Genomic DNA, 27,342 nt, shown 5'->3' with positions numbered 1-27,342 from the left:
CAAAATATAAAAATTCTGTCAATGTCCCTATATTTATGCAGCTGACTGTATGTGTGTGTGTGTGTGTGTATATAAGTATGTATATATGTGTGTGTATATATATATATATCTATCATACAAACTCGGCACTCACATGCTTTTCAAACTGCAACTCCTTTGAACATAGGGAATGTTGGTTCCAAAATATTGCAATAATTTGTTAAGCTGGCCACCGCTTCACGGTCATTCCCATCTAGCCAGTCCCTACACTGATTCTCAGATAAATGAACTTGATCTGCCATCTTGGGCTCAAGTTTGCATACATTTTAAACATGAAACTGGGTCCTACCTTAAAGAGACAGGACCGCACCCAGGGCTATCAGTTAATAAGCACCTGGAAAAAGAAAAAAGTTTGAAAAGCAGGACCCAGTTTCATGTTTAAAATGTATGCAAACTTGAGCCCAAGATAGCAGATCAAGTTCATTTATCTGAGAATCAGTGTAGGGACTGGCTAGATGGGAATGACCGTGAAGCGGTGGCCAGCTTAACAAATTATTGCAATATTTTGGAACCAACATTCCCTATGTTCAAAGGAGTTGCAGTTTGAAAAGCATGTGAGTGCCGAGTTTGTATGATATTTTTTATGTAGATGGTGTGGTCACATACCAAGGGCACCCCAGATGGTCGAGTGCCGTGGATTGAGCCTGTCGTTTATGTATATATATATACACACACACAATCTAGTGACATTGTAAAAACTGTGCATATATCCAGTAGGTGTCACTAGGTCAAGTCTTGACCTAGTGACACCTACTGTATAGATGCAGAGTTTTTACAATCGCACTAGCCGAGAATATAAATATATATATATATATATATATATTCCCATTGAGATACACATTTTCATGTTATATGCACTATATATCTAGCTATCTATAGATATATATCTATGTATAAATATATATATATATATATATATATATTTATCTATAGATATATATATATCCATAGATATACAGTATATATTATAGAGAGAGAGAGATATGTATAGATATAGCTGCTGCTGTTTACTGCTTGGTGGGCCTGGAAGGCTTGTTGGCAGAGTGGCTGCTGGGACGGGCCGCGGCGGGGCTAGTCTGATGATGGAAGGACAGGGCGGCGGGCCACGGACCCGGTGCATACCCTCCTTTCTCCCCAAGCGGCGCGCAGGCAGCCATGTATACAGTCATTGACAGTTTCTCAGAGAGAGCTCCGTGCGGGGATCTCTGGAAGTGGAGACGGGACCACGTGACGTCACGTGGTACTCGCTCCATGCTCCTCTGGGAGCACCCTCCTTTCCCCATGCGCAGGCGCCAGGTGGCCGTGTAGTCTCTCCGAGAGAGCTCCATGCATGGCTCTCTGGGAGTGGATGACGTCACACGGTACTCGCGCAGTGCTCCTCTGGGAGCGCTGTGAACAGTGTTTTCCTCAGGCAAAGGGGCCTGTCGGGCCCTAGGCGAGCGCCTAGGATGCCTAGCAGGAAATCCGGCCCTGGTGCAGAGTGTCTTTTCGTGCAACTTTTTCCCTTCAAATGCATCTTATTCGCAAAGTGTCACAGCGGCTGTGACACTGTAAAGTAGCATTTTGCATGCAGATTAAAATGATATGCGGCATGCCTATATTCTGTGTGTGACTGCGGGTGTATCTGCATGCGAAACGCTACGTTACAGTGTCACAGCTTCTGACACAGCAATGTAGCATTTCACATGCAGAGACACCCACAGTCACACACAGTATATAGACATGCCGCATATCATTTTACTCAGCAGAAGCTGCTGGTGCATCCTATTCACCTCACTGTGCGATTAAAATGCATTTGAATGCAAAAAGTCGCACGAAAAGATGCTCGGCGCTACAGAGTCACACGGCACTCACACGTTATGTGTAACACGACTTGTAGCATATGGAGGATAGGTGTATGTGGACACATCTGTATAGTGAGTAAGAGTCCCTGGTTCTTCTCCTAGAAGTATTCCCTTCTATGCCCACAGCTTCTGACGTGTTTTTAATTATTGAATTTTTTTTCTCAAGTGTATACACTTTTTTTGTATTGATATGTATTGGATTACTAATGAAATCCTAGTGTTGCAGTTCTGAGAAGCGTACTAAGGGGTAAATTTACTTAGGTGAGCGTAAGTGGAGATGTTGCCCATAGCAACCAATCAGATTCTACTTAACATTTAACTAGCACCTTCTAGAAAATAATAGCTGTAATCTGATCGGTTGCTATGGGCAACATCTCCAGCTCTAAAAACCCTCACTTTAGTAAATATACCCTTTGGTGTCTGTCCTGTATTTATTGTTATTTATCTCTCTAAACTTTCTCTGTATGAGAATGGCCTAATACAGACCAGTTACTCCACTTGGCTTTGCTGGTACTTGCATACGATTGGTTCCGGAGTACACGCAGTGCAATAATACACTCAGCAAACAGGTCTACATTCATCTCTGTGTCAGGTCCTTTACAAATCTCTAAGCATTGTGGCATGATATGATTGGTCAAGTTATTTTCTTTAAAAAGTTAGAATTTCAATGAATTCTCTATAATTTTTTATATTTTTGAAAATAATATGAGGTCTAGCAATGTGGTTACTGTTTATTCTCTCTGTTTTACTATTGCAATTGTCCTGGTACATCCAAGTGTCTTACAAACAACTGTTTCAAGATGTGTCCTTCACTAAATATTTCACAAAAATGCACAAACACACACACACAAACAAACACAAAGTTAAAACTTTAGTTAACTTTACCTGGAAAGTACTGTTTTCAACTGTGAAACATGAATTTTCAGCTTTTCAAGCTAAGGGATCTATGTACTAAGTCTTGGAGAGCTATAAAGTGGACGGAAATGATGTACCAACCAATTAGCTCCTAACTGTCACTTTACAGGCTGTGGCAGAAATATACTAAAAAAGTATGTATGGGCGCTGCTATAAGCTGTCTAACCAAGCAGCTGTTAAAAAAGGAAATAGTCAGTCTCCTGGTAACAATATAATACAACAAGATAAACAGCGCTACAAGCAATATCTATTAAAATTGATTGGTCATCATTTAATCATATAAAAAGCAATATAAAATAAAATTATATAAAGACACCTGTGTGTTTGATGATAAATACCTGTAAAGTTCTTGGTAAAGAAATGTTTTTTTTCTATCATTTTATTTTATATTGCTTTTTATATTATTAAATGATGACCAATCAATCTGAATAGATATTACTTGTAGCGCTGTTTATAATGTTATATTATAATTTTACAGGCTGTGTTTGAAAAATGAAAGGAGCTGATTGGCTGGTACTTTATCTCCATCCACTTGATGTCTTTCCAAGTCTTAGTACACGGACCCCTCAGTGTCATAATACAAGGTGTTCTGTCTTCATTCCCACATGCTACCTGTCTTCACATACTTTGTGATTGGAGTGCACACATGCAATTAGTTTACCTTTTTCGTACGCATTTTTCACAGCCTTTAAAAAGTTTGGACTTAAAGTGCACCCATCTCCTACCCTCTATGGGAGGCCGTTTTCTGGGCTAAACCATTATTATAATGCATCCTCTTAATACGCTACGAACCATTGACATTGTCCAACCATTGTCCAACTGTACCTCAGTGACTTAGACTACATTCACATGAATATTGCTTAGGTTCACAAAATGGCTGCCTCTAGTATGTGTAGATGTCGGGTGCAAATTACAAAATGGACTCTCCACCATCATAACAGTTATATGAAGTATAAATGTGCGTATACCATAGAGCTGTACTTATGAATTGCACAGAGACGCCAATACTTTAAATAGAGTGCATTGTGTTCACCACAAGGTAAATGTATTTTCAAGCATCAAAAATAGTAATTGAGGGTTGGCAATGCCAGCAAATGCTGGACGAGGTATGGGTATGATATGCTGCTGACACCTGCTGCCTTTCCTGGCAATGCCCACCTTGCCAATATATATTACTCTATTAAACCTGAAAAGCCAAATATACGTAAAATTAAAATGGGCATTTTGAGGAGTTCCAAGATTGGTCATAAAAATCAAATAAATTGAGTTTATGAAGCATGTAATATCTTTGATGCAAATATTATGACTTACTTTAAACCAAAGCCAACTTTTTGACACCATTTATTTTTTTTATTGGCAGATTTTCAGTGAATATTCCATGACTATATAAACTGGTATTTCATTGCAATTTTCTTGTTAACAACCTTTTTATGTTATCATTAAATCCATAATTGTTTATATTAAATTGATAGTATCCCCTGGCTAATATTAAATTAGAAATAGTGCATTACTAAATATAGGTGCAATTTTAATCATTTATTAATATTTAATATTTTCTTTTTTTCAAGTTTGTATATTCGCCATATTTCCCATGTTGGAAGAATAAAAACATTTATGATCAAACAAAATAAGAAAATGATAACAATAATTTTCAGAGCACATAAGATAAGAGATCACCTTTTATTAATTATACCGGAGTCTTTAGAATGGAGAGAATCATCTAAAATAGCTGTTAGCAGCTAGCTGTGTTGTGGATCAATGCCATTTAAACCTGAAATGACCTTGAGACAAAATAATCAGGTCTTTTTCATTGAGCATCAAAGAAAATGAAAACGCTTGTAACATTGACCTATTCCTGACTGTAGAGAGAGGTCTATAAATTCCTTTTAAGTAAGTTTGCCTCTGACAAACTACACAAAAAGAATGCATGATAAAATACAGGCTGGGCCAACACCAAACAGATGGAATACATTGGTTTGTTAATGTTTTTTTTTTTTTAGTTATTTTTTAACAAGCTTATAGTTCCTTCTCCATCAAAGCTAAGGCTGTATTAGATTAGTTTCAGCAGCAGATTTGCTGCATAAAAAATAAAAATAAATGAAGTCATTATCTGCCAACATTCTGGACCGAAGATTGGGGAGAAAATAATCAATAATTTTATACGCCTTAACAGGTGTGCTATGTTAGGTCGACATTTATCAAGTCGACCTGCATCATGTCATTATGATCGAAATAACGGCATGTAGCACGTCAACAGTGACCATGTAGACAATTATCATGTCTACATGGTTGACATGATAGACTGTCAGCCTGACATCCCTGGTGGCCCAGCGGTCAGTTACCCAAACCACTGCTCCGGTCGGGATCAGGTGAGTATTTTCTATGGGATGCAGCCAGAATCCTGGCAAGTGTGATGCCGGCGCTTAGAATACCGGTGCCGGAATCCCAACACCTGTCAGAATGCCGGCATCGGAATCCCGAAGGTAAGTAGTGGGGTTAGGGTTAGGAACTAGCGGGGAGGGTTAGGTTTAGAGTCTTAGGGGGTTAGGTTTAGGAACTAAGGAGGGAGGGGTAGGAGAAGGGAGAAGTGTCTGTATCCTAACCCTGCCAGGATGTCGATGTAGTTATTTTGACCGCCGGGATCCCGAACACCAGCATCCCGTACCCTAATCCTCCCCCCAGTGCCTAACCCTAACCTCCCCTGCGGCGCCTAACTGGCGGCGTGCTCAGGAAATTCCATCCATGCATGCGCAAGTAACGAAGGTTATACCACTGATATTTTATCTTGGCAGCAAATGATCTAGTAATGTCTGTGGAGTGTAGAGGAAAATATGGCTGCTGGGGAATGCGAGGAAGATAATGGCATGCAGCTCTTCAGGCCACCCAGATGGCTCTGTAGCACAATATACATACAAGTAAATATTTTAGTAATAAGTTACATGGTCACACCATCACAGCTGTCCCGTAGTCATTTTAAAAACTTTCCCTTCAACACTGCCTCTGGATGGCTGGATAACTGTGCGGCCACCGGCAACATGGAATTGAATTAAGTCTTGATTTTATTCCCCAGCTGCCAACTGTGTAGCGCTCCCCCCGAAATCCTGGAGCCCCAGGCTGCAGCCTAATGCTTAGGCAAGGAGACTGTGCTTTGACCAAAGTACCTACAGTAAGTTTTGCAAACCATTCGCAGTTGTCACAGAAAGAGTCTGCACAGATGGCCAATTAGTCTGTTCTTCAACCGATGAACCCAGTAACGTGGGATGTTTTACCATGGACATGACTGTGTATTAAACATATACTGCACTCTACTACAGTCTAGCATCTAACTCTCTCCCTTCTACCAGGTTCATGCATTTCCCCTGTATTTCACCATCCATTTTCTTCTAGGATTGGGTACTGGGGTGTTTGGGGTAGTGTGCCCATTCCCTGTTAGAATACTGGAGCTTTCCTTAAATGCTAAGGAGGGTGTGGATGCATCTCCCTCGGAGGTCCAGGCCCGGAATCATCAGTAGGCAGGATGCACGCCGGTTGGTCCGGACCCCATACTAGTAGCCCCCTGTTACACCCTGGTGTTAACTCTGCGTAGGTTATAGTGCTAGGTTACAGTGCATCACAGAATCACATGTGATATAATGTAATTAGTATCATATGTGGCTCTATTCAAATTAGTCCTTCACTAACTAAAAAAAACTTAATTGAAGGTTTATTTTTACTTTTTGGGGCACTTATTTCCACTATAAAAAATGACCTTGAGTTATAAACCAGCTCTTGGAGGAGCGTTGGCCTCATCCTATGCTTTTAATGAGCCACATGTTGTAGCTTCAAGTACTCTGACGAATAAGCTCATTACAAGATGAACTTTAATGTTATGATTATTAGTATAATTTTATTTTTAATGTACTGACATATTATCCAGCACTGTACATTGAAGTTATCATAACACAAACAAAATTTCACATGAACCTATAAGTCAGAGGCTGCAGTGATTCAATTTCAGGGGTTAGATCCATGTTGCTGGTAGCTCAGCGTTAAACAAAGCAAGTATGAGAGACAAGACAAACGTTTGGTATACAGGTAAGCAGTCAGCAATCTGTCACTGGTAGCGCAGGGATAAACCAGGGACAGGCCTGAGGATATCAGAACCAGAGTAGACATTAGATGCAGCCAGGAAGTCAGCAGCCAGCCTGGAGACCAGGAACAGCTAGACTAGAGTGCAAGCTCAATATTCAGGCACTGGTGGATTACTTTACAGGCTTATATACCCCCAGGTTGCAGGACATTGGCTATAGCCAAGAAGTGAGTGGAAAGCAGACACATCCTAGTTTAAGTGTTTCTGAACAGGAGCCTAAATAAACAACAGCTGATGTGGCTCAAGTGGTAGGATCATCGGTTCCCAGTACACAAAGCCTGGCTTCTAATCCCTTGGAGTGAAGTAATATTTTTATTAGGAGATTGTGACATTAATCCCCTGCTCACAAGCATCTGCCAGACACCATCATATCCTGGTTAATCAGTGTACAAAGAATAGAAGCTATTCAGTGCAGGAGGATCTATGATCCAGACAGGTTTCCAATTTTCTTCTGGCAATCACTTCTAGGAAGCCAGGTATTGTGTGTCTCCATCCTGAATACGAGAGTCCAGAATTGTTTGTAGTGAAGAATCATAAGAGTCTCCATGAATTATAAGAGTTTAGGGCCTGTTTCCTGTCTGAGGTGATTGGTTCATATTGGGCAGAAGTTGCTGGTGTTAGGGATGTAGGATCATGGGTTGAGCTGGAGATTGCCATAACCTTAGTAGGCTGCTGAGCTGCATCATGAACATTAGTACATTCAGCCTAATTTTCAGTTTGGAAATTTTTAGATACTTTACAGGGAACTGTAGATGACTGCAAGGTGGCAGCTGGAAAAATGGAGGGTGACAGTTAATAGTCTCTGAGGATGAACATCCCAAGTGAGGAATTGTCTTGGAGATTGAAAAGAACACATAGGCCAAATCAGGGAAGCACTCATACTCGACTGTCTAAGAGTGCATACACACCTAAAGATTTTCTGTCCAACTAGTTGATTGGTTGGAATGAAGATCTGGTAAGGTATGAGAGCAAATGACAATCAGCAATTTGCTCCCAAATGCCAGAAATTGGACAAAAACTGTTGTTTGAACAAATTGTTTAGATCAAACATTTAACAAACTTGTCTGACGGCCATTTTCATCTGTTTTCTGGCATTTAGGAGCAAATTGCTGATCATCATTTACTCCCATACGTTACCAAATTTTCATTCCTACCAATCAATTAGTTGGACAGAAAGTCCTTACGTGTGTACCCAGCTTAAAGCTTGTCTAAACCATTGGGTTTTACCTACAACTCTAAATCAGGCCTAAGTTATTTAGAGGTCTTCTGGTTAAAAAGCCACAGAATGCACATTTTTTTGAATGGGATTTAGCCCTGGAGTCAAAGGCCTCTATACCTTTATTGTCTGTTACTGTTACAGTTGCAAAAAAGGTAATACTATCTAACTGGACATCTCCCCACCCCCATTTTTAAAACTTTACTCCTAAAACTCTTGTGTGTTGACAGGCAGGCTGTTTTTTTCCAGCTATAATAAGCAGTAATAATCTAATGCGCTCCCCCTGGTGCTATAGAATCAGGAGTTAAACAGTTTTATAGTCAATGGGGGGTCTACATTGAGACTCTTGACCAACCTACACAGCCCAACATTCTCCAAGTGTTTGAAACAACCTTGTGGTATCTGTATCATCAACTATCCTGAATCGCTGTTGATGTTTACATCAGATAGAACCGTGGTCTATATTTTTATTTATATATTTTGATGATTACTACTTCACAAGGTTTTACTGTTGATGCCTCGCTGTTGAATTTCTTATGGTGATTATATTGTACAGTCAGTCGTCCTTGGTAAGCGTAACCACCTTGGCCTATGTTGTAGATCTACATATTGTCAGCTGATGTTTATGTGTTTACTACCTTGTGTATTTATTTTTATATAGTGTAATTATTTTGAATAATAACTGATTTAAAAAAAAAAAGCCACAGCAAGTCACTAAGGGCAAATGGATCTAAGAGGGGCTTCTTGATAGACACCTATGGTTTAGTGGGATCAGGAAGGATGTAACAAACATGCTAGATGATAAAACTCAAATCTGGACTCTGCTAGACCCCATATATTTTTACTGTAGACTGAAATGTTTTTGTTTGTCTTTACAAGTGTGGGTTATTTACCTTTACAATTGAAAGCAAATGCGTTGGCGTAAACTTTTGATTTGCAGTACACTACTGCAATTCAACCTAGCACAAGATTTCATAATTAAACCAATCCTTAAAGTAGGGACAGTCAGTCATTCAGGGGTATGTATAGGAACACAAATACCCCGGTAAGGAGGGTGATTGCTAGTTATGTTTGTATTGTGCTTAGAGCCTACAAAATAAAGCTAGGGGGATATGTAGAGCTAATACCCTGGATTTAGAGGTGTTTAATTTGTAAAAGGAGGTTGCAGAATCCAGGGTTTGGACACAAATAATAAGATATTGGGGCTTATGTGATAGAGTGCGAGCTTGTCCTGCTGCGGGAATGCATGCGAGTGCTCCCGTATTTTTAAAGCGGCAATCATTTTAAAGGCAAAACCAGCTTGATGTTGCCTTTAAAATTATTGCCGCTTTAAAAATATGGGAACACTCGCATGTATTCCCGCAGCAGCACAAGCACGCACCCTATCACATAAGCCCCATCATCTGCAAAAAGACAGAGTTTTTGGTGGGCACTGCCAATCATTGGACCTTTAATACATTTAGATCAGGGTTGGCAACCTGTGTCTCTCCAACTGTTGTGAAATCACAAGTACTTGCACGCTTTACCAGATTATTGGTGAGAGGGTATGTTGGGACTTGTAGTTTCATAACAGCTGAAGAACCACAGGTTGGACAGGCCTGAGTTAGATTGGCTTATTCTCCCTGCGAGTGGCTCCATAGCCTGGGCGAACATATGGGGGATGCAGTGGGCACCCCTGCCTAGTTCCTGATATTTTCACTTTTGCGCAATGCGCTTCTTCAGATTATGGGTCTGGTTGTGAGTCACCGGCAAAGGGGCTGTAGGTGCGGGCAGCCGTGGAATCGTGCGTGTGCAAGTGGAATCCATTGCTGCCCATTGATTTCATCATGTCCGCTGCGCCCATCATCATTAGTATTGGTGTAGGCACAATCTCGCCTTTTGCGTCCATAGAGAGATCCGAGCGACTTAGATTCAGTTACTTTTATGTTTATACTATATATATACTGTATATATATATATATATATATATATATATAGATATATATACTGTATATATAGATATTTTTTTGTGGACATGGTGAAATCTTGATACAGTTTGCATGAAATAATTTTGTTTCACTCGCAGAACTCCTTCACATCAAGGGGAGGTCATGTTTTGCACTCGTCTAAACCTAATTAATCACTATATATGGATAGACAGATTATTCGAGCACAAGTGTTAATTGCCTTCAGAAAAACCCAATGAAAATACTGTGAGAAAATCGCATGATAGAAATGAATTTGCCTGCAAGCTTTTCACAAGATTTGTTTTATTAACGTTGTATGTTTACTAAGATTAAGCAGATTTTCTCTATTATGTTTTAGCAAAGACGCTGGTTACAAATCCTATTTCCCTTCAAGAAACTCAACTGGGACCTGCAGTAAGTGATTTCCTGTAGTAGATTTTAATACTGTTTATTTTTGATGATGTGGGACTGTGTGGCTGATTCAGTGGCGGTGGCAGTGTCAGAGGTGGTGGCAGTGTCAGAGGCGGGGGCAGTGTCACTGTTTGCGCAGTTGAGCGATTATTTGCTACTGCGCATGTGCGAAATGTCCTAGAAGCCCCTACGGCGCACGCGTACCACTGAGTGTAAGCAGTGAAGGCTGTGTATAGGATTGCTCCCATTTAAGCTGGCAGCAGAAAGCCACGGGCGTTCCTGGGCCGTTACTAAGAGGTGGCCTGAAGTGAACGCTAAAAAAGTCCATCTTATGGGTGTGTTATGGGAGTGTCTCTAGCGTGTCAGAGAAGCCGGTTGTGTCCTCTTATGTAGATCCACAACCACAGAGGCCATGCTTAGAGGATTTTCAGAAGGAGACACTGCGTCTGCCATTGGGCGTTGTAAGTATCAAAGGTGCACGTGATGGTGCGCCAATGGTGGACTATTTATAACCGCCAAAGTTGCACTGTCCACGAGCATTAAAAGTGGGCGTCTCTGAGCTTGTACAGTCCATTGTACGCTAGTGCACAAGGGGTAGGCTGAAACTAGCACTTGTGTGTTACCACAGTTGTGACGCCGCAAAAATTTTCATCCGCACTTCCATTAGCGTCATCTCTAACTCAGGTACTGTGGGCCTGATTCTCTAAGGATCGCTAATCTGCTTATACGTACGCGCCGCAGTTGCTAATATCAGCGCTGCTATTTAAATGTGTGCATTCACATTGCGTTCGCATCCGGACTTAAGGACGCCCACTTCTCCTTACTCAAATCCGTATACTAGGGGAACATAGCGAAACCATCGGTAACATCGGACCCATACGCACACTTGACAAGCCCTGACTTTACTCAGTAATTGCTAACATCCATGCACGCTATCAGTGCTATGGCTGCTTATAGCCACGCAGTAGCTAATTTTTGCACACCCCTGCAACGGCATTGAAACGCACTGGCACACCTGTGTTCGCCCGACCACCCACAAACGGCACTTCCTGTCAATCACTCTGCTCTGGGTCTGCGTATTGCAATTGCTAGTTCGCGCACGAGCACTGCGATGCATGCGCATTGCAAATTAATCGACCGATTGCGTGCGTATAAGCAACTGCGTTCCTTGCTGACTCCGGCCCTGTGTCACTAAATGGCAGTAGCTCCATTAGGGGGCGCTATTGTACAACAGCTCCAGATAATCAGTAGGGTTTGCTGTTAAAGCAGTTATACTACCACCTGTTAAATTTTACCGATGTGCCCCTTCCTGCTAACCTGGAGCCCGTGGAAACAATGACGGAATGTAGAAACGCCCACACATGAGAATGCCACGTTACAGCCCATGCATAGATGCTGTTGAAACGTGCATCACCTATACAAGTTCTGAAGCTTGGGCAGTGTGAAAGGACACAGGAGAGGCTCCACAAATTAGGCATACATTTCACTCTAGTCTACATTAACTTAGGGCCATATTCAGTTAGCCGCCAAAAGCCGTTTTCGGCGATAAAGCATCGCGAGTGACGTCATTTCGCCATGCAAAAAGTTTACTCCGTATTCAATTCTGGAGACTTTTCGTCGGTGCGGAAACTCAATGCAACCGGCGAAAAAGTTTTGCCTATGAATAGGTGTCGAAAAAAAGTGCAGAATTGGGGTTTTGAGGTGCAAACGTCCGGAAACCACCCAGCACCCTTGGGACAGTCCCCCAAAGGTAAACTGTGTAAAAAAAAAAGTAAAAAAAAAATACTTTAGATCACCTCAAAAAAGTACTTTAATTTTGGGGCGAAAAAGTCCAAAGTTGGGGGACAAACATAAAAACTAGTGAAATAGACTCCAGGGGGGTCCCCAAGTATATCCCAGGTGTTTTAAAGTTTGCAGGTGCTTGCGGCAGGTGGATTTTTAATGTCTTTTAAATCTTCACTTTAGCAACTTTAAAATAAGCCCCCATTGTCGTGTACCCCAAATTTGCTGGGACTACTTATTTTCTGCTAAAAAAACCCCCCTGCTAAATGCTTTTCTTCCCCACTTCTGCAAAGACGCTAATTAGCAGCTATTGAGAGCATTTAAGCGCCCCAAATACCTTCAGCAGGGCTATTCGGGAGTATCTACAGTGATCCCCCATGTCAGTGCATCTTTTGGGGGGTGTCTGGGTGATTTCCCCAAATCTGACAGCACTTTTCGCCTGTTACAGTTTTGCCGGGTCCCGTTTTTGCTGATTTCTAATTGAATATGGGGATAAGCGGGGACACGCGCGATACTTTTTCGCATGGAAAACCAGCAATGTCGGCGAAAAGTCCGGCATTCGTAAAGTACAGGACTATTCGCACCTAATTGAATATGGCCCTTAGAGAGTTTGTGCATTATACATTTTAAATGGTGTCATTAATAAGGACACTTAAGGGCATATTCAACTAGCCGCGAAAAGTCGGCTAAGTTTAGCCTCCCGGACTTTCCACCTACATCATGTGTTTTTGGAGAACAGTCTTTTCGTGCGCGCGACCACTTTTCGCCTAATTCAATTCCAAAGGACGCGATAAGGGACCCGGCGAAACTCAAACAGGCGAAAAGTACTGTCAGTTTTGGGGAAATCAGCCAGACACCCCCCAAAAGATGCACTGACATTGGGGATCACTATAGATACCCCTGAATAGCCCTGCTGAAGGTATTTGGGGTACTTAAATGATCTCAATACCTGCTATTTAGCGTCTTTGCATAAGTGGTGAAGAATAGCATTTTGCATTATTTTTTGGTGAAAATAAGTTGTCCCAGCAAAATTGGGGTACATGAAAATGGGTGCTAGCATATTTTAAAGTTGTTAAAGTGAAGTTTTATAAAACTTAAAAAATCCACCTGCCGCAACCACCTGCAATAAAAAAAAACACCTGGGGCATCCTTGGGGACCCCCCTGGAGTCTATTTCGCTAGTTTTTAACTTTGTCTCTCAACTTTGATTTTTTTTCTTCACCCCCACAATGAAAGTACTTTTTTTTGGGGTGTTCTAAAGTATTTTTTTTTTTTCTGATGAAGTTTACCTTTGGGGGACTGTCCCAAGGGTGCTGGGGGGTTTTCAGAAGTGTGCACCCCAAAACTGCAATTCTGCACTTTTTTTTCACCCCTATTCATAGGAGAATTTTTTTTCGCAGGGTTCATACCAATGACTTTCCGTGTAGGTCAAAATTCTTTGGAATTCGCCAAAAACGGCTTATCGCGGCTAATTGGATACGGCCCTAAATAAGCTAATTTAACAACAGGGAACAAGTTGCACAAATGTGCTATATTCCATCCAATAGCATATTAGTGTTAATCAGTCTAGTAGAAGTTAGATTACTAAAAGCTTATTTCTGTTTCCATGATGGAGATCGCTCACTGCGTCCACCTCGCCCCGGGGTGTAAGACCATGCACAGCGAACTTCAGAGTTTATTGACCCCAAGTTTTTAAACATTTTGTAGCTTTTAAAATTTCCAGCTTTTCTAACATCCTTGCCTTTCAAGCTTGTTTTGTGTCATATTTACAGCATCCTAACATCTTAGCTATGTAAGACTAAAGTAGGTTTACATGTCTATTTTGATGGTTTATTAAACCCTTTGAGAAACGGTTGTTTTGTTTTTACTCTAGTTGTCAATATCCCAGCTGACTGCATCTTCTCGTTATCCAACCATAAGTCACTCATCTAAAATGTCTCTGCAGCAAGTCCCCAACCAGCTCCTACCCTCACCGATGGCCTATCAGCTATCTCATGCAGTAAGTATTCCTATTTATCATGCCAACAGTAATCACTTGCTTTGCAGCTTGTTCAGATCTGTTCCGTGTATACTCATACAAAGTGGTGTATATTTACGTATTGCTGCCCTTGTGTACAAATTACTAGGTGTTGTGTGTGTATATATATATATATATATATATATATATATATATATAGAAATCACAGGGGCTCTGCACTCACCATAATAATAATAAACAGTGGGGTTTTGGTTCATGAATTGATCAATGCATTTAAGCTTGCAGCCCATCGTCACGGGACCCCACTTTACTGCAAGTCCCTACTCTATTGCTCACTAGCCATCACTAGCTACAACACATGTGTTGAGGGCATCCCTGGGTATGATGTGAGCAGGGTACAGTATATCACACCCTCCTTGGTTTACGTACATCCTTTTGCTGCCAAAGGGATACGTTTAATATCCTCGACAGCAGGGATTCCGGCGGTCACCATGCTGCCGCCGGAATCCCGAAACTTATCAGAATACCGGCGCCAGCATCCTAACCGCCGGAAACCCGAAGGTAAGTAGCAGGGTTTGGGGGAGCTTTAGGCACTAGGGGAAGGGTTAGGCACTAGGGGAAGGGTTAGGGAAAGCAACACTAAGGGGTGGAGGGTTCAGTTTAGGCACCGGGGAGGGAGGGTTAGGGGTTAGGTTAGATATACTTACCTTCAGCCATCGGGATGCTAACCTAGTCGGGATGCTGGTGTCTGGATTCTGACCGCAGGGATCCCGAAGACTGGCATCCCGTACCCATCCCCTGTCAAGTGCCCCTGTCATTTACAATAGATATTACTTTGGAGACTGACCTTTCAATCATACATATCCGCGTATACTGTACGAATAAATGTTCTGAATATTTATGTACAAGCATATAATAAGGTAATATACTCCTTTCAATAGGAGTTAGTCTATAAACACATTGAAGAAAACATGGGTAGTACATATATTTATTTAAGGTGCACAATCACCTAAAATACTTAAATGCATCTGCTTATCTGTAGCCCTAAGGGTTAGATATGGCACATAGAGCTGCAACATTGTTTCAGCAAAGTAAAATAAACCTATTTTATAGGCTGGTTTTGTCATTAGTGCAATTGGGAGGAAATGTGGACATGATAGTCTGATACAATCTGCTGAAATCTCCAGCACACAGGTCGATGGATTAGAAACGTTCGTATATACCTATATTACCACCGGTAGGCAGCAATCGAGTTAATGACAGTGGAATGCCCTTTACCGCATTGTCTGTTTGCCTCCAGCTGTAAAGCACTACAGAGAATGCTGGAGCTATATACCTAAATGTGTCCCATCTTCTTATCACTTGGGGAAGGGAATGGTCCCTTTAAAACGCAGTGCATGCAATGTACCTTACTGGCGTTCTTCTGTCTCCTGACCTGAGGCTGAGCAGGGGATTAGCATTAAGCAGTCTGAGAGGTTTATCTGTGAGACTTTACACCATTCCAAGGCTGCTGAATTATTTATTTACAAACTGTAATAACTAATGGTACATTATAAATTCACAGGCAAATGTGCTCAGTCCATAGCTTCCAGCTCATTGATCTTCGCAATTCACTGTAAAATGTACTTCTATACACACTCACCCTAGGTGTCTTATGCAGGGATTTATTATACACACCATATGATTTTATGTTGCCTTCACAAGCATTCAGATATAGTAACTCTTGGAGAGAGAAAGAAAACAACTGACAATAGGTAAAGGTGTATATAGATATGAGAGAGATTGATAGATGTGATAGAGATTGATAGATATATAGATAGATAGATATGAGATAGATAGATAGATAGATAGATTATAGATATATATGAGATAGATAGTGATAGATAGAGATATATATATATATATATATATATATATATATATGAGATAGATAGTGATAGATGGATAGATAGTGATAGATATGAGATATATACATATGAGATAGATAGATTGAGATATATATATATATATATATATATATATGAGATAGTGTGGCACAGTTGGGATAGGGGTCCCTCTCCTGGGGTAGATGGGCTCCCTCTTTGCACACACAGCAGCCGTAGAAACAGGACACAAGTCTGGGGTTCTCGTACAAACTGGTCGGCGCCAGTCTTTATTGTGCCAAATGAATATAACAAATCATAAACCAAAATCCTAGCCCGTTTGGGCAATAACTAAACAGTAGGTATCCCCACTACCAGGACGGTAGGGCCTACTGCCCACACCATCAACAACAGCACGTGCACAGTACTTACAGGGTTATCATAAGAGTGTCTCTGGACATGCTAGCCTGCATGCCTACTTCCCCTGGTGTGAGACACTCAGCTACAACTGAACACAGCTTATATCAGCCAGTTCCAGCTGTAAGCCCTAATGAGCCTGCTACCAGGCTGAAAGGCCCAAAACCTGGAGTGGCCTGTGGATGGAACCCTCCCTCTCCTCACATCCACACCCCCAGGACTCAAACCGGCTTTTCCAAAAGCTGATACTCTGGTCTGCTTACAAAACAGACTTCTCCTGGGGGTTTTTAGAACACATAGGCCAAAAACCTAGGGCAAATGTACCTGCCATTGACCACTTTACCAGTGCTTCTATCAGAATAGATAGATTTCCCAGAAGAGAAAAAGTACATTGTCACATATTTATACGGCTGGGTCGCTACAGGCATCACGGGGCCTGTTAATGCGGTTAGATGACAACAACACATGCTGACAGATAGCTGTCATTACCCGTTTGCATATAACAGCATGCCTTATTGTAATACAACCTCTATTGAGCCATGCAGGCTCCACTATTGGCCCAATTGCCCTAAATCAGCTTTTAATAAAGGACCATCATTTTCTAGTTAACATTTATGGCATTAGCTGACATAGAAGCATATAATGTGTATTTGGAACCTGCACTTATGTGGGACAAATTTTAAATCCGGTATATTGCGGAACTAAATTATTACAGGTTCTGAATTTTTTCTAGTCAATCTCTTTGCTATGCCACATTCTCCATAGCAACCGAGTCTCCACAGATCAAACTGGGCCAGTGACATGTTAGCAATGAAGACATCTGAGTTTTACAGCAATATTGGCAAAATGACTTGTCTAATTAATAAAAGATTACATTTTTTTTATACTGCAAATACATAAATACTTAAATAGTTCTCATTACCTACACACAGTTGAAGTATCCACTTTGCGGACTGAACCAATATGCATGAGAATACAACCTGTCCATTCTCTGTAACTGATTATAATAACATAGCAATTCAGTAGTAGAAGCAAAGCCTTGTGGATTATTTTCACGCCTCATGTAGAGTGCTCATTTTAGAACCTCACCAAGGACCTGGTTCAGAGGTACACGAAAAGTCCTGAAAACCCCTACAGCGAATGCGTTACACAGAGTTTACGCACAACGATAACATTGCGATCAGGAAAGACGGTATCGGGAAATGTGGCAGAAAATTGATGAGCGTTCATGGGTGGTCCCTGGGAGATGGGCGTTCCTGGGTGGTCTCTGGGAGATGGGCCTTCCTGGGTGGTCTCTGGGAGATGGGCCTTCCTGGGTGGTCTCTGGGAGATGGGCCTTCCTGGGTGATCTCTGGGAGATGGGCCTTCCTGGGTGGTCTCTGGGAGATGGGCGTTCCTGTGTGGTCTCTGGGAGATGGGCCTTCCTAGGTGGTCTCTGGGAGATGGGCCTTCCTGGGTGATCTCTGGGAGATGGGCCTTCCTGGGTGGTCTCTGGGAGATGGGCGTTCCTGTGTGGTCTCTGGGAGATGGGTTGAAGTGAATGCAAGAAAAAAAAGTCAGTGCCGTATGCGTGTCAGTGACAGCGGCTGCGTTCTCAGATGCAGAGCCGCAGCCACAGAGGCCATAATAAATTCTCCTGCCATATGACTGGTGGAAGTGTTGATGGTGCACCGATGGTGGCGTCTAACGAAATGTTACAGTGTGCAGTGACGCTGAAAGAGAGCATCTCAGGGCTTTCAGGCTCAGACATGGCTACTACACCAGGAGAAGGCTGATACTAGTATTGCATATTAATGCAGCCACAACTCCGGCAACAGATGCACCAGCTGACACCTCTGAGTTCCACTTACTTTGGGGGACTAGTTGAGTTGAATGTAGAGCTGTTGGCGCAATACAGTTGTGTGTTTTTTCGCACTGGGTGTATGCAAGTATGGATGACGCGGAGTTGTACGTATTCCGGCTGCATCTGCACTTAGAACTGAAGAGTGTAACTGGGATGTACCTTGGCGTTCTCACGTAAGGTCAGTGAGGTCGTATCAATGGAACTGACAGCCGTCCAGAGGTGAATGTAAGTGTAAATACTTCTGTTTGCAGGTGTGTCATTTGTAGCTGGTATAAAGTTGGTACACTGATGATGATGATGATGATGATGATGATGATGATGATGATGGCTTTTTATGCATGATGTAAACTTACTGCAATAAGCAATAAAAACCGTGCTAAAGGCGGCGACTGATGGCTTCCTATCCAACTTTTTTGTTTTGCCCCCTAAGTTGATGTATTTTTTTATATTTAGATGCTATTGTGTATTGACTCTTATGATCATGTGTCGTGTTCTCCCCCTACCCCTACCCCCTGTTTGCCCCTCTCCCACTTATCAAGCACTTGATTTTTTTTGTCCTCTGTTTATTGCAGTTCTTTATATTTAGTCTGTACTGGGCCCCTTTTTTCTGTATGCATTTGCATTTTGGCTGACAATTTAAAATAACGAATTCTAATAATAAAAAAAAAACCAGCTACAAAAAAGCCTCCTTCTATATTCAAGGAAATGGAATATTAGGCTGAGCAACAGGGGTGGGCTAGACAGCAGGAGCGAGCGCCATTCAGGCTCCAAACCTGCTCCATTATAACCTAACTGAGCTGCCTCACCTGGTGGCCATACATTTAGATATGATAGTCTGTGACTAGCAGGTAATTACAGCTTTGCCACTTAACCCTGAGAGGATGCCAACCCTACCCTGACTTCCTCAGCTTTATTTCTATCAGCCTAGAGCAGGGATGGGGAACCTCAGGCCCGGGGGCCGTATAAGGCCCCCCGGAGTCATTTGGTCTGGCCCTCTGAGCTTTTTTCTGCTAGCCTCATCTGGCGAGTAGGGTGCCTAGAATGGCACCATGCAGCCAGAATCTATGCAGCAGTGCCACCTGGAGAGTCCTTAGGACACTTCAGATGGTCACACCGCTGCCCTTGCAGCTCCCTGGAGCATCCTCAGGATTCTCCGGGCATTGCTGTAATCACCGGCGATTGTGGCCCCACCCCATGTGACATCACATATAAGGGGCGTGGCCTGCAAGTAATGTTATATATATCAAAATGGCGCTCGGCAGAAAAAAGGTTCCACACCACTGGCCTAAGCAAGATTCCTAGGATAACAGACAGGGCAAGGGGCTGACCCACTCACATTCCACCCATAACACTTTTCCCTTCCCTTATTGTTCTTCCCATTCCCTTCAGGAATTGACAGGCTAAGGAAGATCTTATAGTTATTTGAAAAGTTTTCGTCCAATTAGTAAATAGATTATGGGCTTTGTGTGATGTAGTGCCTCCGGCTTTGTGTGATGTAGTGGCTTTGTGTGATGTAGTGCCTGCGGCTTTGTGTGATGTAGTGCCTCCGGCTTTGTGTGATGTAGTGCCTCCGGCTTTGTGTGATGTAGTGCCTCCGGCCTTGTGTGATGTAGTGCCTCCGGCCTTGTGTGATGTAGTGCCTCCGGCTTTGTGTGATGTAGTGCCTCCGGCTTTGTGTGATGTAGTGCCTCCGGCCATGTGTGATGTAGTGCCTCCGGCTTTGTGTGATGTAGTGCCTCCGGCTTTGTGTGATGTAGTGCCTCCGGCTTTGTGTGATGTAGTGCCTCCAGCTTTGTGTGATGTAGTGCCTCCAGCTTTGTGCGATGTAGTGCCTCCGGCTTTGTGCGATGTAGTGCCTCCTGTGGGGCTAATGTAGATATGGTTTTTTTGGTGTGAGGTGGGGAGGCCCCAAAAGAGAGTTTTTGGTCTGGGCTTCACAAGGTTTAGAACCAGCACTGCTTCCAATGTATGTGTCTATCTGTGGCAGGTTTATTAGGCAATCCTCCCAATTCAAGTGCTCATATTATGATTGAAAGTAAGTAATAACAAGACTACACATAAATGTGACCACACAGATAAATTAAAATAATAAAGGCTTTGTTAGACCCCCATAGTAAAGTGGACCCCAGTTTAACCCTATTTGAGACTGTTGGGTGCAAACCATTTTCAAAGCTCATATGAGAGAACACTCAGGAGTATTTGGTTTAATTATACATAACCCACATTGCTGAATAGAAGTGGCATGTCATTCACTTGGCTTAATGGAATTGCATTAGAACACATTGCCGGCACAGAAGAAACTACTTTTCTGAGGTTCAGGTTTATATATAGGATGTGACAGAAGTTAACCTCATTAAATTTACTGTGCAGGATAGCAAATTGAAACCTCTAGTTACCGGTATCACAAAGGGAAAGAAATAACCCCAAAATTAAGGTTGATTGGAAGTACACACAAAGAAAGGATAATGAAAAAAAACTGGGTTCAGAGGTCAATACACTGACCACGGGCTTATGTTAGACAAATTTGCGCAGGAAAGCAATGGTTGTAGAATTCGTACTTCCTTACATTACTGTTAACCCTGTAGTCCAATGTTATGTGCCCTTTACACTGTTTAAAAAGTTTCTTTCCAGTTGCATTCACTTGGCTGCTATAGAGCTGAAAGACTATTTGCTTTTTAAAAGTGTGAGGTATTTCTGGAGTAATTAACATTTATATATAATTAGTTATCAAACCGTTAAAAGTCTCTGAGTTTTGCCCAGTGAAGTTATTGAGTTACGACGATTCTTCTCCATATATTTTTTTTTAATAGTCAAGCACTTTTGTGCAATGGAAGTGGTCATACAGCAAGGAATGACCCTAAAAAAAATCATTTAAAAAAATTGCACTCCACGAAATTAAATATTATTTTTATACTGCTCTGCAAATATTGGGCACACCAATGCGCCTACTGCATACACTGCCAGCAACATCCTGACACCGTTCAACTTCTCCTTTTGACCCGTTCAAGCTTTTTCTGGTTCTTACTCCTTAAACCCGTGCACTTTAGTGGATAGCCACTGTAGGCGCTCTGTATGTACTGTACATCGGTCAGATGCATAATAGTAGGTACCGAAGGCAGCTAGATACACTGTAGGCGCCTCGGCAGCAGAGACCAGCAATACAATCGGCAGCATACTGTTAATGTGACCATGCATAGAATCTGCAGTCTACGTGCAGTGCCCATTAGATAATTAATAACTTATAGCTTTGGGTTGAACATTCTTCTCTGCATTTGCCCGGACACCTGCAATAAATGGTTTGGGAGGTAGTTAATAGTCGACACTTGTGCCATCAACAGTTAAAATGTCGGCAGTGTGATGCCTACATGGTAGTAATGTCATATAGAGCATCTTCGCCGTGTCAATATTAGAACTTTAAACATGACGGTAAAGCATCATACAGGGCTGTAACGAGGGGTGTGCCAGCGGTGCAGGGTTCAGAGGGGCGACGCTGTTGCTTCCCCAAGGCACCTGCATGTGGCTTGCAGAGTGTATGGAACTTCCTAGATCCGGCGGCCCTGTCCCCTCGGTGTGACGTTATGACCTCACGGATTTAGGCAGTGAGGGCAGCATAGAGCCCTGTTCCAGCCCTCGCATCATGTTCAAAGCTATAATGCTAATGCACATAAAATGCTTCAAATAACATTACCACTGTGTCGGCATTCTCCCGTGGTTTTTCCGCTAACAACATTTTTACTGACGACAGCATAATAGTCCACCCATCAGGGGGGGGGAGGGTGTCGGGCGAACACAGGCATGCCTCTGCGTTGGCATGCTGTTATAGGGGCGTGCATAATTAAGGCATTGCGGCGGCATACACAGCCAGACAACTCGATGCACGTAGGAAGTGGCCAAATTCCTGCACGACATCTGGTCAACCTCTATTGTGCGTATGGTTCCGATGGTTCTCGATGTTACCGATGTTTCCGCTGTCTTGCGGACTACTCAGGCTTTGAGAAAAGGGAAGTGGGCGGCATTGTGTAGTGCTGGGCATCTGCATCTTATGCTGCGGTTGCCGTGCGTATGCATTGATTAGCATATACACGCAGCGGCCGCGTGCGTGCACACACTTGCGTTCCTTGCTGAATCAGGCCCTGTGCCATGAGGAACAAAGAGATCATGAGAATTCAGCCTATCCATTCAGTTATAATCTCCAGTCTTGAGCAGGTGCAAGTGTCAGATGCCGGCAGACATTCACACGCGCACGTGTCGGCGTCTTGTTTTGTGAGCGTATACAGTACAACATTCCGCAGGTTTACACCGCACACACCGGCGTAAATTCCCCTCTGCGTCACACCCCAAATGGGGGCCTCCACTATATGAAGGCCGCGTGTACACTTTTAAAAACATAAAAGTTCTTTTATAAAGGGAACTGTAAACCAAGGACTAATTGTGCTTTATTAATGTATCTCAGCACATTTAGATTTATGTATTTCAATGATCTTTTATGATGAAAATGGTTGGAAGTTGTAATATCTATTTAAGTTAAGTAAATGTAGCAATTAGTCACTCAGAACATATTTGAAAGGATGAGAAATTATTTTGATGAAATACACAATAAGTATATTTACCAACATATTTTCCACTGCTTCCTGCGCTTTTGAAATCTATAACTTACCATTATGCAACAGAAGTAAATGTCTCCTTATCATAGCAAAATATGTTTGCATTACACGGTTATAATTTACCAAGTGTCTTAAGCTGCGTACACACGGTAAGATTTTCTTGAACGATAACGATATCGTACATCGTTCATTTTGTTCATTTTTATGTACTTAACCTACCAACGATGCGCGTTCCCGCATGGACGATAACAATGTCGTTGGTCTGCCATGCATGCAGGCCAACCTGTACAATATTGTTCATTTTCCATAGGGGTTTGCGATCGTTGGTCGTTCATCATTGGTGATATCTTTTGTGTGCGGATGAACTATATCGTTCATCCAACATACCAGGAAATTCAAGGGAGATCGTTCAGCGATTCGATCACTGAACAGATGGTCACGTGTGTACGCAGCATTAGGAGTTTCAAACAGGCCAGTGCAAGAGTTGAACACAAGTCAGCCGGAATTGCTCCCACATTGTGTGCACTGAGCTAAGGCAGCGTTATTATTACGCATCTCTTGTTCCTCCTCTATATTGCTCCAGGAATCCCAATAGAGAATGTTGATGGGGTAGTATAGACACACACAGGATGTAGTAAATATCACAGCTGTCGGGATGTCTGCTCTCAGAATGCTGGCCGATACCAGTCAGAATCCCAGTGCCAGCATCCCGACCAGCGGTAAGTACTGGGGTGAGGGTTAGGCACTAGGGAGAGGGTTGGGGCAAGGCTGCAGGGGAGGGGAAGTTAGGTTTAAGCTGCGGGGTGGGGGAAGGTTAGGTTTAGGTAGCAAGCAGGGAGTGAGGGTTGGGAGTAGGATACTTACAGACAGGTGTCGGGTCGGGATGTCGGCGTCGGGATTGTGACCGCTGGGATCCTGAACGCTGTCATCCCATACCCAACCCACACACACTGCACTCCTCCATAAAGTGTTCCCCTCCACCTCAGGTGTTTATTGGGAACTCTGAGACCGGTAGTCTCCTGCATGTAGGATGGGACTGTCCTTTTATTCAGCGATTCTGTAAGAATGCTTTTTTATATTTCTAAACAAATACTGAATAGTGATATATTGGAGGACGCAGGTTTTTGGCTTCTGACATAGGGCCTGATTCAGATCCGCTCGCTAGATGCCGCCGCTCGCTCCCAGCGTATGGAAATTCAGCTAAGTGACGTCAAGGTATTTGCTCGCACGCCAAGGCATAAGCACGCCCACTATGTCTTGGCGAGCGATCACTTTGTGTTTGTAGACGCCCACCAGCCTGTCTTAAGCCGCCCACTAGCGAACGTCATCTCCAGGAAGTATATACAACCATCGGTACATCGGGTTCCATCGGATCTGACCGCAGCGCTTGCGGTTGTGTACCCTACTGTGAGCACTTCAGTGCCTAATCAACCAGGTGACGTGTACTATGACGCTGCCTGTTAATTATGCACGCCTCTGAAACGGCGCAGAAACACTCAGGCACGCCTGCGTCCGCAACTCCACTCCCCCGTTACTACTGCCCTGCCCCTGTTACCACCCACAAACGGCCTCTCCTGTCACTCATTCCACTGGGCTGTCTTTGCTGGGCGAGCGAGCACTACCCGATCACTTGTACTAGTTTGCGCATGCGCACTGAGAACTATACGCATTTGCACATTTGCTAACATCGCCAGCAACGAGCGATCGCTTGCTAGCGGGCAGGTCTGAATCAGGTCCATAATCCAAGACTCCTATTAACATTTACAAAAGGTCTCTCACGTATCTCTTATGGTGACACAGCCATAGCGGTGATTCCGCTTTTTTGGAAACTAGCTTACTAATACTCCTACCATCAGTGATTGGTTTACTAGAATTTATTTTTACATGTCCATGGAGGAGATAATCCTCTTCTCACAGGACAAAGGCTCTGAATTTTGGGCAACCTGGTTCAGTTAGTTGGACTTTAAAGAGTCGAGTAGATATAAAGACTGCTTCTCCCAGTCAGCGCGATAGGGTGGTTCCGTCCTCCCCTAGGATCTGCCGAAACATTGCCTTGCTGCAACATTTCTTCATGGATCTCTTGAATAATCTCCCCTCTCATCCCATTGTTCTCCTTACCCTTACTTGTCCTCCTACACTACCCTACCTCCTGTCATTCGTCCTGATTGCTGACAGTGCCGCCATGCTTTGGCAAATTTTTGTTTACTTTGTCATGTTGACCTATCTTTCATTGCTCGTAATATTGTTCAATTAAATTATTATTAGATTGTTGTCTTCCCTTTCCCTTGTTTGTGTTTTGCTTAGTGTATTTACCGTACCTTTGTATAACCTTAATAAAAATAGCTTACATTAAAAGAAGCCACTATACATCGTGGTGTAGAATTCTTCAAAGAATAAGATGCTATAATGCAATATATTTCTTTATGTTTTAAAGGGATCGATGGATCAGGACAATGTTCTTCTCTCTTTACACATAAGGTGTGACTAAGTGTTGACAAGGTTATCTTGGTGGGGGTTAGGCCTGTGAGCTTGCACTTTCAGGTTATTGTCACGAGGGTCTTGCCGTGATGGGTGTGGTGCACTAAAAGCTGTTTAATGAAGGCGTTAAATGCTCTTCTTGCATATTTAGATGGCCGCAGTAGTTCTTATATACAGGAGGTTGGGTCAGGATGCTGTACATTATCTCAGGACTAGAAATAAAGGCCCTTAGAATCTAATATTGATCAAACCTGTAACCACAGCAGTCTTTATTACGCGCTAACAGCAGACCAGATAATATAGCGATGAGAAATATGTGAGTGTATTAATATAGGTGCTCACGTCACATCTAGGGTGTTCCTTTCTATTTCTTGATAGATGATTCCCTTGATGGTTTCTTTGGAAACATATATTTCTTAGTTCCCCCAAAAGAAAGTTTTATTCCAAACAGTCCAAAATAAAGGAAAGTTCTGGAGTTTGTCGTTTCTATTATTCCTCCTTTTTCTTATGGGGTGTGAATTCCATGATGTAAAGAATGGAGAAGGAATATAATAGTGTAAAACCTTTTAATTCTAACATAAAACAACAGACATATATAAAAAAATTCAAAAGTTAAAATCCAATAAAGTGCATTATTTTCATGCCTATAAAGTGCAAAAGTTGGACTCCTACCAGATGGATCCGAGACAAAAGCCTCACAACAGCGTGTTTAAAAGATTATTCTGCCCGGGCATACACCGCCTGAAGTTTTTAGCATGAGTTCTGGTCCTAGGTAGGTAGTCACTCTGCCTCCTTTGGCACTTTATAGGCATGAAAATAATGCACTTTATTGGATTTTAACTTTTGAATTTTTATATACATGTCAGTTGTTTTATGTTGGAATTAAATGGTTTTACACTATTATATTCCTTCTCCATTCTTTACATGGTGGAATTCACACCCCATAAGAAAAAGGAGGAATAATAGAAACGACAAACTACAGAACTTTCCTTTATTTTGGACTGTTTGGAATAAAATTTCTTTTGAGGGAAATAAGAAATATATGTTTCCAAAGAAACCATCAAGGGAATCATCTATCAAGAAATAGAAAGGAACACCCTAGATGTGACGCGAGCACCTATATTAATGCACTCACCTATTTCTCATTGCTACATAATCTTCAGAGTTTATTAGCGCAAAACTCTAGAGTGTGTTTTAGTGCCGGTAGCTCTACCTGCGCAGTTTGGACTCTTATTTTTCTCCTTTTGTTCTAGACCAGATAATATACCCACAGCTTCTCTCATCAAACACTTCTCATCCAGCATAGGCTGTATACAGGTCCAATCCTCTACCATTGGTGAGCCAGGGACTGGCCAGTTTGGTAACACTTTTCCTCTCATCATTAGCTGTGACTTACACCAATAAAGTGGCATCTACCAAGTTGCATTGTACTAACCTCTCTGAGCTCTCAACACAAGCAAAGAAAGTGAATTTAACGAGGTCTCTAACAAACCTGAGAGTGCACAACAGCCTTTGTGTGTGTGGTCGCACACACTTGTGTTCTTGTGCCTAGGGCAGAGGTTCCCAGACTGTGTGCCTAGGCACCCTGGGGTGCCTCGGGACACTTGCAGGGGTGCCTCAGGTTGGTGGTCCAGCACCAAATCTAATTATTTATGGTCAATGTAAGGGAAATATGTGGACAAACAGAAGCACAACCTATCCACCACATTACTGAACCTACGGATGACAGGTACAGTAAGCACAATTTACTTCACTTTACTACTTGACTAATTTTTTTCTGAATTTCTCTTTAACAAACTTTTGGTTTAGGGGCGCCGTGAAAACAATTCTGATGCACTAGGGTGCCACCATTCAAAAAAGTTTGGGAACCACTGCCTAG

The 27,342-nt window shown here is 42.5% G+C and overlaps 1 protein-coding gene across 2 annotated transcripts in view; it reads left to right on the top strand.

Annotated features, from left to right (window-relative positions):
• Window positions 1–27,342, top strand: part of NPHP4 (nephrocystin 4) — a 376,954-nt gene that overhangs the window by 217,545 nt on the left and 132,067 nt on the right. For both annotated transcript variants that reach the window (XM_088447716.1, XM_088447715.1), the window contains exons 12-13: window positions 10,448–10,503; window positions 14,155–14,280. In XM_088447716.1, coding sequence (XP_088303842.1) covers window positions 10,448–10,503; window positions 14,155–14,280 — 182 coding nt within the window. The remainder of the gene's footprint in view (window positions 1–10,447; window positions 10,504–14,154; window positions 14,281–27,342) is intronic.

The sequence above is a fragment of the Taudactylus pleione genome, unplaced genomic scaffold, assembly GCF_031769625.1.
Source record: "Taudactylus pleione unplaced genomic scaffold, aTauple2 ptg000437l, whole genome shotgun sequence".
Taxonomy (NCBI): domain Eukaryota; kingdom Metazoa; phylum Chordata; class Amphibia; order Anura; family Myobatrachidae; genus Taudactylus; species Taudactylus pleione.
This window is presented reverse-complemented; position numbering and strand designations above follow the sequence as displayed.